An 11,261-nucleotide genomic window follows, 5' to 3' on the forward strand; every position below is an offset into this window, starting at 1 on the left:
AAAATACATAAAAATGATAAATTCTAGTCATGGCTCACATTGGAAATGCACCCCAGAAGCACCGTGGCTTCTCACAGCAGGGCAGGGGCAGCCCTAGTGGGGAGGAGCAGACTTCGGGGTCACTGGGTGTCCCAGGCTCCGCCTCTCCCCGGGGCAGGGCTGCAGGCAATGGCTGTGTGTCAGGGTGTGTGTGTGTCAGGGTGTGTTGGTCTCTGCCTTGTAGACCAGAGCTGATAATCGGACACCTACGGGAGCTTGAGCAGGTGCTCCAGCAGCACGGTCTGTCGTTGCCTTTGTCCCTGAGGATCGCTGACAGATGCTTAGGGACCCATTGTAGGTGACAAGCTGCTTAAACACAGGGCCTGGTTTTATGTTTCCTTAGAACTGTACCTCTCTATTTTTTTTTGAGGTTTTCGGACAGGGTCTTGCTATGTAGTCTAGGCTAGCCTGGAACTCACTATGTAGCCCAAGCTGGCCTGGAACTCACAGAGATCGTCCTGCCTCAGCTTCCTGAGTGTTTGGATCACAGGCGTATGCCACCACACCTGGCTTCCCGTAGGCCTGGGCTTTGTCCTCTCCTCCCTTCCTCCTGACTTCCTCATTCCTGCCTCAGCGTCCTGGCCGGGAATCCTGCTCTGGTCCCCTGCCTTGGCCCCTGCAGGGCTCAGCTGCGCCGCTGGGTGAGTTTCCCGGCGTTACCGGGCCTGTGTGTGCACGCGCGTGTGTGTTTCCCACACTGCAGACACAGGTGCAATGCAGGAAGAAAGATGACCTGCTGGGGCCACAGGCTCCTGTCTCTTTCTGTCTACCCTTACGTGTGCGGCATCGAAGCGCGACACTGGGGCCGAGCGTGGGACTGCGGGCGGCCGGGGTTCGGGGCGCGCAGCCGGCTCTCCGTGCCGGGCCTTACATGCGCGCCAGGGCTTCCTGCAGTCGCTCCACGGCGGCGCCCAGCACGCTGTTCCACTTCAGAATTTCCGATCTGGAGTAGGGGCGCTGAAAGAGCCAACCTGGAAAAAGAAGACGCGGCTGAACCCCTCCGTACCCCGCGTGCCCAGGTGACAGCCACGCTGCGCCGCGGTCCGGGCCGAGGCCTGGGCTGCACCGCCAGCGTCGCCCCAAAGTCCCAGGCAGCCGTGAGCCGCCACCTAGGCGCACAGCGCGGGGAGGCCAGAGTCACTTCCTGCGGAGCAGGGACCGCGGACGCGGCTTAACGCAGAACGCGGCCGCGTGGAGCGGGCCAGGGCGGAGCCCGCGGTCCTTCGTCCCACTCCTGCTGGGCCTCGCTCCCGCCCAGCCTCGCTCCTGGGCTTTGGCCCCCAGGACGCACACAGAGAACTACCGCGCTGCCTAGGCTCCCACCAAAGGAGTCCCAACGTAAGAGTTCAGTTATTTTGCTTAAAGGAGGCGATCGGAAAAAATAAATAAATAAATAAAAGCAACTTGGGGCTGGGGATTTAGCTCAGCGGCACAGCGCCTGCCTGGCAAGCTCAAGGTCGTGAGTTCGATTCCCGGTACCGGGAAAAAAAAATAAAACAAAATAAAGTAAAAAATAAATAAATAAATAAAATAAAGGAGGCGATCGGGGCTGCCTAAGATAGAATCAGATTCAAGAAAATAGCACACACCGAGTTAAGAGCTAACGCAGGCGTAGTTAAGCTTAGACATGTAAAAGGAGACGCAAGAAAAAAAGATAAAAGGTTAGACTAAGAATGCAGACGCGAGGACGGCTCCTCCCAGGAAGCAGGGTGCTAGGCAGAGGGTGGTGAGTCAGTTGGCTGGTCTACCTCTGGACTTAAGAAACATTAAAAATGCAAAACAACCGGTTTCCTGTGAACTTGTTTTCTTTGAACTGATCTGTTCTCCGTGCTCTACTTATTCATGTACGAGCAGGTCAAAGAAAACAGTTTGGTCGGGCGCGGTGCTGCACCCCTGTAATCCCAGTACTTGGGAGGCTGAGGCAGGAGGATTACAAGTTTGAGGCCAGCCTGGACTACACAGGAAGACCCTGTCTCAAAAAAATCAAACCAAACAAACAATAATAACAACAACAAAAACAGTTTGGACTTTTAAAAAAAGTTTGTTTTGTTTTGTTTTTGTCTGTTTTTTGAGACAGGGTCTCATTATATAGCTCATGCTGGCCCTCAGCCTCATGGCATTCCTCTTTTTTTTTTTTTTTTTTATGGCATTCCTCCTGCCTCAGCTTCCTGAGTGCTGAGATTACAAGCATGCGCCACCACACTAGGCTGGAAATCCATTTGGAATCCCCTCCTGGTGACAGGAGCTACTCCTCCTTTTTATTATTTCCAATAAATACTCCCAACTTTCTCCTGTTGTCCGTGACTTCATTCTTCAACTTCAGGAGACTAGGAGCTCTCTTTGTACAGAATGAACTGTCTGTCTCACACCCACACATTCCCTTTGGTGTGTGACCACTATCCTGGCTTCCTTGGGACCGGCTAAGGGCCTCAGGTGCCCAGCCTCCCAGTGGGGGACCAAGTCCCATCCGAGTCTCTCTCTTGCCCGCAGACGGCCTCATCTGAACTGGACGTGCCACGCCGCCTCTCTGGGCACCTTCTGCACTCCCACGGCCACTTGCTGTCTTGCCCCGCTTCCTGGGTTGTTCTTACCTTGAGCACCTGAGTCTGTTTCCTGGCCCATCCCAGGAGGCACGTGTCCGTCCCACATTCCCATCTCTCCATGCGTGTGATTCTGGCGCATACCCAGGGGACAGGGAGGTATGCGGGGGACACCTGGCACCTAAGCGTATTCTCCAAATCAAGACTAGTTCAACAGTTCTTGCCGGGTGTAGGAGCGCATGACTATAACCTCAGTGGTTTGGGAAGCTGAGGCAGGAGGGTTGCAAGTTCAAGGCCAGCCTGGGCAATTTAGCAAGAAGACCCTGTCTCCAAAAAAGGATGGGGCTCTGGGGCTCTGTGACCTCTCATGTTTTGTTTTTTTTTTTTTTTGGTTTTTTGGTTTTTCTCCGGTACCGGGAACCGAACTCACGACCTTGCGCTTGCCAGGCAGGCGCTTTTGCCGCGGAGCTAAATCCCCAGCCCCGACCTCTCATGTTTGAAGCCCTGAGTTCAAATCCCAAACTCAGGCCCTGGAAGTGACCACAGCTCACTCTGCTGCTGATCAGCACAGACCATGCTTCGGAGAGGTGAAGGAGCTCACCGTTTTCTAGACAGATCTGGGACGACGTCAAGAAGTGGATGACATCCAGGGAGCTGTTCTCCAGATGGGCATCATGGTCGTGGCTGGCGAGAGCTAGAAAAAAGGAAGAGTGAGAGGTAGACAGAGGGAGGAAGAAGACGTTTCGCTGGTGCGTCATCAACAGAAAACCAAACGGTCAGTGTTTAATTTTGTTGTTGTTTTGGAGACAGGGTCTTGCTTGGTAGCCCAGGCTGGCCTCAAACTCATGGCAATCCTCCTGCCTCAGCCTCCTGAGTGCTGGAATTACAGAAGTGTGCCACCACACCTGGCTGTGTTAATATCCTCACAGGGCCTGGACAAAGATTTCATAAACACCAATAACGACCCTCCAAATAGTCCCATAATTTGTTCTGGCAGCACCTTGGCTTTTTGAATGGAAGACTCTTTTGCATAGCCTCCTGATTTATGAAATGGTGTTTCACTTACTCTCTGTCCTAAGAGCTGCCCTCCCACAGGAAAGTGGGTGACAGGAGCTCATGGTTCATTTCCCTTCCTTCTGTAGCAATGGGGAACAGTCAGAAGCCTGCTGGTGCTTAACAAAAGGCTATCACGGGAAGACTGCGGTAAGTCAGGGCCCGGGCTGGGCGGCCAAAGGAGTTCCGGGTCAGCTTGGACAACACAGCAAGACCCAGGTTCAAGCCCCACCAAAAGTAAGTATGCGACTGTCTTTCTGTTTCTGTCCGACCTTATTGTAGCAAGATAAACTTGGACACACTTGAGGCAGAAGCTTCATAATATAATTTAGCATTATGATAATTAGTAATTTACTAGAACACCCAATAGATGCCTTATTTAATGGAAAACACTATCCTTCCTGCATTTTTCTCCTCGTATCCATTAATTACTTGTTAGAGGAATTAACACACACCCAGTAATACTAATATAGAGCTTTGTCAGTATCTAACTTCCCTGCAATTTTTATTCCTTTATCCCAAAGTGTTATTTGTAAAGCTCACCAGTAACTTCTACTTACGTAATTTTTTCACGGATTTACTTGCTGAAATGCGGGCCTCTTGTTTTGCCGTAGCCAGCTGACCTGCCTTATGACTGTCTTCCCTGGAGTCGCTGCTGGCTTTGCATTGCTTGAGGTCCCCGCGGGCCGCGGGCCACCCTTGCTTGCAGTGTGCACCGTGCTCTGGGGTGCCCGCCGCGAGGTCTGGCCAGCTGTCGTTCACCAGGTTGATGAGGCCCACGGGCAGCGGGACACTGCGCTCCGCATAGGTCTGCAGCATCTTCTCCAGCTCGCCTAGCGTTTCAGGAGCAACGCGCTTGTACTCTTCAAACAGGCACTTTTGCAAATGTATTTTGGAGAGTTTGAGGCTCGGTGGAACCCTGAGCAGACTGGGAGGCTCTGAGGTGATGTGGGGGCAGAGCTCGTGTTTCTCACAGGAAGCTGCGATGGTTACTTCGGCTTGCTTCAGTCCTTCCAGATTTTTCTTTTTATGACTGAAAACAACATATGTGAGCATTGGAGATAGTTCACATTCTTCAAACTTGTCATTTTGTTTGGTTTTCTTGTTTTCAGAAAGGTTCTCATTGTGTGGTTCAGGCTGGCCTTGAACTCCTGGAGTCCCTCTTGCCTTGACCTCCCAAGTGTTGGTATTACAACCATATACCGTTTGCCTGGCTCTAGAAATCCGTTCAAAATGTGATCAATAAGATCTGGGCAGTGGGTGGTGCACGCCTCTAATCCCAGCACTCGGGAGGCTGGGGCAGGAGGATTTCTGTGAGTTCAAGGCCACCCTGGGCTAGATAGTGAGACTTTGTCTCAAAAAACTAAAACAAACAGTTACAACAAAATGATTCAGAGCCTTGAGCATGCTAAGCAAATGCTGTATCACTGGACTATATTCCCAGCCCCTGAATTTCTTATGGGAGTCTACAAACACATTCTATTTTCTTGTTGCCTATTGTACATATTCCTATCAGATGTTACTATTTTTTTTTGAAGGGGACAAGGTCTCATTTTTTTTGGTAGGTGAGACAGGGTCTCACTAGTTCAGGCTGGCCTTGAACTCACTAGGCAGCCCAGGATGGTCTCAAACTCTTGGCAATCCTCCTGCCTCAGCCTCCTGAGTGCTGGGTTACAAGCATGCACCACCACACCTGGCTTCAGCTGTTACTCTTATACTAAAATTCTAAAGCAGACAACAGAAATAGACCCACAAAGGTATTGCAGATATTGGAAATTTTAGCCATAGTATATACATATATAGATGTGTGTATATTTACGAAAGTACCAGAGATTGAACCCAGGGTATTTGCACTTCACTAAAACCTCAGCTCTTTTTAAAAATTTATTTTGACTCTGGGTGTGGTGGCGCATGCCTGTAATCCCAGCACTCAGGAGGCTGAGGCAGGAGAATCACTGTGAGTTTGAGGCCCACCTGGGCTACAAAGTGAGTTCAAGGCCAGCCTGAACTGCATAATGAAACCCTGTCGCAAAAAGACAAAAAAAATCATTTTGGGTACTTTAGCGGGGCCGGAAGAGGGTGTTCCTTTTTGGACATCACCAACTAGAGACAGAAGGAGAAAAAAAAATCCCAGCAGCTGCCATTGATGTTGGGTTTGGAGACAGCATCTGACTTAGTCACAAGGAAGGTGGATTCAGTTTGCATCTCTCCCTCTTTTTAGCAGCTCCTCCAGGTCTCAGCAGGAGCATTTTCTGCTAGCAGAGACCTAATGGCTAAAAGCTGCATACAATAAACACTTAATCCAAAAAAGAAAATCATAGTCTAAAAGGGTGGAAAACAATAGTCCATGCAAGCCGGGCATAGTGGCGCATGCCTGTAATCCCAGCACTTGGGAGGCTGAGGCAAGAGGATCATTGTGAGTTTGAGACCAGCCTGGGTTACAAAGTGAGCTCAAGGCCAGCCTGTAGCAAGACCCTGTCTCGAAAAGACCAAAAAAAAAAAAAAAACCAAACCTCCCCGCTCCAAATAAACAATAGTCCATGCAACCAGAACCCAGAAAAAAAAAAAAAATCGAGAGTAGTTATGCTAATTTAAGACACAGTGGACTTCAGGCCAAAACTGATCAGTAGAGGCAAAGAAGGCTGCAATATACTGATCAAGGCAACAATTAAACAAGAGTAGGTAACAATAATAAATGTATATGCACCAAACACTAGCCCTCCCAACATCATGAAAGAAACACTACTGGACATAAAAGATCAGATTAAAAAAATCAGATAAATATCACCACACTTATTGAGGATGACCTTAGTAGCCTGCTTTCACAAATAGACAGATCAACTAGACAAAAAATGACAAATATGAGAGTTGAATCAAACCTTCAAGTAGATGGACTTAATAGATATCTAAAGAGTGTTCCACCCAACAAAGGAATAAACAGTCTTTTCAGCAGCATGTGGGGCTTTCTCCAAAGCAGACCACACTATCTCATAACGCATGCTTCAGTAAATGCAAAAGAATCGAAATTGTCTCATGTGTATTATCAGATCATAGTGCAATTCTCTTGGGCTGGGGATTTAGCTCAGCAGCAAAAGCGCCTGCCTGGCAAGTGCAAGGTCGTGAGTTCGGTTCCTGGTACCAGAGAAAACAAACAAACAAACAAAAACACATAGTGCAATTCTCTTACCATGTACTAAAACAAGATCAAAATAGATCAAAGATCTAAATATTAACACAGAAACATGTAAACTCAAGACTAGATAAAATTCTTCAAGACTTTGGCATAGGCAAGGACTTTCTAAACAGAACCCCAACTGTAAAAGAAATAAGATCAAGAATCAACAAATGGGGTGATATCAAATTAAAAAGCTTCTGCACAGCAAAGGAAACAACCAACAGAGTGAAGAAACAACCTACAGAATGGGGAAAAAATTTTGGCAAATCACGCCTAGACAGCACTATTACCTAGAATATACAAAGAACTAAAAAGAAAAAAAAAAAAAGACCTTCCAAAATGAAAGACCCAAAAAAATGGGCAACAAAAATGAATTCTTAGAAGAAGTACAAAAGGCCAATAAATATATGAAAAAATGTCCAACACCTTTGGACATTAGAGAAATGCAAATTAAAACAACACTGAGATTCCATCTTACTCTAGAAAGAATGGTCATCACCAAGAAACCAGATAATAACAAATGCTGGTAAAGCTTCAGAAGAAAGGGAATCCTTCCACATCATTGGCAGGAATAAAAACTAGTACAGCCCCTATGGAAACCAGTATGGAGATTCCTCAAGAAAACAGAACTAGAAATTCCATTTGACACAGCTATTTCCCTTCTAGGTATCTTCCTGAGAAAGTTAAAGACTTCATATTACATGGAAACCTGAATACCTGTCTTTGTACAACTCATAATAGCTAAATCTTGGAAGCGGCCTGTATATCCATCAACAGATGAATGGATGAAGAAAATGTGGTATTTGCACACAGTAGAGTATTACTCTGCCATAAACAAGGATAAACTTGTGTCATTTGTAGGAAAATGGATTCATCTTGAGGCCTCAATGTTAAGTGAAATAAATTAGACACACAAGCTTAAGTATCTCATGGTTATTCTTATATGAGAAACCCAAAGTATAAATAAATTAAAAGGCAAAATAAAAGAAAGATAATAGAAAACAGGAAGATAGATATTTGCAAATGAGGAGGGGATCAAGAGGTGGAAGGCACGGAGGGCAGTGGGAACTTCTGCATGTACCAAATCGCCACAGTGAATATAATCATGCAAACATGTACTAATGAAAAAATCTCGATGAGGCCAGACATGGTGTCACATACCTATAATCTCAGCACTTGTGCTGAGGCAGGAGGATTGCCATGAGTTCAAGGCCAGCCTGGACTACACTGCCAGCCCCTGTCTCCAAAAACCAACAAAACAACGAAAACAAAAATAATTTTAATGACACTGAATCAATAATAAAAAGTGTCATATTTCTGGGTATGGTGGCACCAGCCTGCAATCTTAGCTATTCAGGAGGCTGAGGCAGGAGGATGGCAACTTAGTAAGACACTGTTGAAAAGATAACAAAAAAGCTACACAGGCTTACAGATCACACGGTTTCTCTTATGTGAGAATCCCAAAGCATAAATAATTAAAGAGCAAACTAAATGATAATGGGAAAAAATACAAACAAACAAACGAAAAAAGAAGGTTGGGACTGTAGCTCACTGATCCTGGGTTTAATCCTCAGTTGATGGTGGGCAGCTTCTCACTGACAGAAAGTCCAGGACCAGATGGCTTCACTAAACATTTTAAGAAGAACTAACACCAACTGTTCTTAAATTAGCCCAAAATAATTCAAGAGGAGGGACTTATTCTAAACTTGTGTTGTGAGGCTAACCGTACTCTGATGCCAAATTTGGTTGTTTTTTCGTTTGTTTGTTTTTCTTTTTTGAGACAGGGTCTTGCTATGCAGTTCAGGCCGGCCTTGAGCTCACTTTGTAGCCCAGGCTAGTATAGAACTCACAACAATCCTCCTGCCTCAGCCTCCCGAGTGCTGGGGTTACAGGCGTGTGCCACCACACCCGGCATTCTGATGCCAAATTTGGACAACAACCCGACACAACAAAGCAAGCAAGCTACAGACCAATATCCTTGATAAGCGTACACACAAAACCCTCAATAAATTACTAGTGAACAAAATCTAAGAGCACATGAAAAACATCACCATGGTCACGCAGGACTCATCCCAGGGTTGCAAGGATGGTTCCCCAAATATAAACCCACGAGCCTGATGATGCTGTAGGCAGCTGAGTTAGAAATACTATAGGCACTCAGACAGGGCTGGGCCCTCAAGGGAGCCAGTATGGAAGACAAGATACTCTGCGGCTGTGGGAGAGACAGGCACTTCTGCTGCGGGCCAAACCTCAAGACAAAAAATGGGACAAACGCACCTACATACCTCCCTAGGGACGGACATCAGGGATTGATATTCTAAATAGGCATGCATCACCCTGAAAAAGCCGGGAAGAGTCACTAGCCCAAGCCCCTACAGGAAAAGCACCTGTTCTGTATTCATACCTGCCTGTTACGTGCCTGGCTTCCCCATTTGATCCCAATTTAATCAATTCTACCTGAGCAATTATACTTGTAATCTTATTGGCTGGCCGTTCTTTTGTCCCACCTCATGCCCGCATTGGGAGTTCCCACGGTTCCTTGGACCCCCCTCGCGTCATGGATTTGCTCTATAAAAGTGCCTAGAAAAAGCAGGTTCCTTGGCAACCCACTCTGGCTCCCTTCTGTCTCTCTTTCTCTTGGACTGAAGCTTTCTTTTCCCCAATAAATATATTCTGTTCTTAACCTCCGTTGTCCCTAAAATTCATTCTTCGATTTTAAAGCACACAAACTCGTCCCAGATACCTTTCAAGTTGGAAGTTTCTTCCCCCCATATCAATGACTATATCAACAGAAGAAAGGACAAAAACCATGTTTCCGCCTCCTAAGAGCAGAGAAGGCATTTGGTAACACTGCGCATCCCTTCGTGAGAAAACCCTGCACACATTAGCCATAGAAGGCACACAGCTCAACATAACACAGGCCTTAGGACGGGAGCACAAAACGAACATCATACTGAGTGGAGACAAGCTGAAGGCTTTCTCACTAAGTCCTGGAACAAAACAAGGGCGTCCACTTTTACATTATTCAAAGTGGTTTTGGAAGACCCCGCCAAGGCAACCAGGCAAATTTACTTAACACAGTACTGGGAGTCCAAGCCGGAGTAATCAGGCAAGACAAAGAAACCAAAGAACATCCACATGGGAAAGGGGAAGCCAAGCGGCCCCTGTGTAGTTGTGAGAGTACGGACAGGGCAGCATGGCGGGACGCGGAGGGACTTGCAAACTGATGGTCAAGGAGGCCGGAGGCAGCCCGGCATGGTGGCGCAGGCCTGTAATCCTAGCACTCGGGAGGCTGAGGCAGGAGGATCGCGGTGAGTTCGAGACCAGCCTGGGTTACAAAGTGAGCTCAAGGCCAGCCTGAACTGCATAGCGAGAGCCTGTCTCAATAAGGGGGGGGGGGGCATAGATTACTGTAAACCAGGATTTCTCATCCTGATGGATTGCGTCAATCTTAGACACATCCTACATGTTCTAAGACGGTGCCATCGCCTGAATATGACCTGGTCCCCCCAACCCGAAGGTTTCACGGTAAAAGCTTAGCTCCCAGATTGGGCTATACAGAAGTCGCAGAACCTTTAAGAGGTGGGAGCTACGCCGAAGTCCTGGGATCTAGGGCTGCACCTGGCGGTTCTCACGAAACCTCGTGAGTTCTCGCGAGAGCTTTATTATAAAAAGAGCAAACCCTGGCTCCTCCCTTTTTTTTCTGAGTTTGAGTTGCAGTCTCCCTCTTGCTATCCTGAATGATATGGTACAGCTCAGAAATGAGTCCGTGCCAGAACCAAGCCCTGGAAGCTCCAAAACTGTGAAGGAAACAAACTTCTCTATAAGGGGAGCTGCCTCAAGTATTTCTGTGGAGTAATTGAAAGCACGCTAATAGAGGGGGACAAGGGGTGTGGCTGAGAAGTACAGCTCTCACCTAGCAGGTGCAAGGCCCCGGGTCCAGTCCTCGGCACTGAAAAAAGAAAAACAGACATGTTGGTGTATTTTTATTTCCACTCCACAAGTAAAGAAATTGTAGCAAATAGCTGAGCATGGTGACGCACGCCTATAACCCCGGGCTCAGGAGGCTGAGGCAGGGGCATCGGTGTGAGTGCAAGGCCAGCCTAGGCAACAGTGAGTTCAGGGCCGGCCTGAAGTACACAGCGAGACTTTGTCTCAGAAAAAAAAAAAAAAAAAAAAAATTGTAAACGGTGGGGAAAAAATAGAATGACTAGTTCCATTATTTCATTTATCTTTATGAGCCTGACACATTCCGTGGCTGGTAACCACAACGCTTTATTAGGCATGTTGTATACACCACGCTGTTTCCAAGACAGGATAGAGACATGATCAAGCATATTAAAAATTCTGTCCTTAGCCGGGCATGGTGGCGCACGCCTGTAATCCCAGCACTCGAGAGGCTGAGGCAGAAGGATCGTTGTGAGTTCGAGACCAGCCTGGGCTACAAAGTGAGC

General features: G+C 47.3%; 1 protein-coding gene across 1 annotated transcript in view; it reads right to left on the minus strand.

The window, feature by feature from the left end:
- The window catches only part of LOC102028375 (uncharacterized protein C3orf20-like), a 47,507-nt gene that overhangs the window by 34,253 nt on the left and 1,993 nt on the right, over positions 1 to 11,261 (minus strand). The window contains exons 2-5 of the mRNA XM_013519489.1: positions 10,724 to 10,759; positions 4,193 to 4,665; positions 3,181 to 3,273; positions 911 to 1,010 (exon numbers count right to left, since the gene is read on the minus strand). Of these exons, the coding sequence (XP_013374943.1) occupies positions 911 to 1,010; positions 3,181 to 3,273; positions 4,193 to 4,665; positions 10,724 to 10,759 (702 nt within the window). The remainder of the gene's footprint in view (positions 1 to 910; positions 1,011 to 3,180; positions 3,274 to 4,192; positions 4,666 to 10,723; positions 10,760 to 11,261) is intronic.

This window comes from Chinchilla lanigera, unplaced genomic scaffold, assembly GCF_000276665.1.
Source record: "Chinchilla lanigera isolate Chin_1 unplaced genomic scaffold, ChiLan1.0 scaffold00004, whole genome shotgun sequence".
Classification (NCBI taxonomy): Eukaryota; Metazoa; Chordata; class Mammalia; order Rodentia; family Chinchillidae; genus Chinchilla; species Chinchilla lanigera.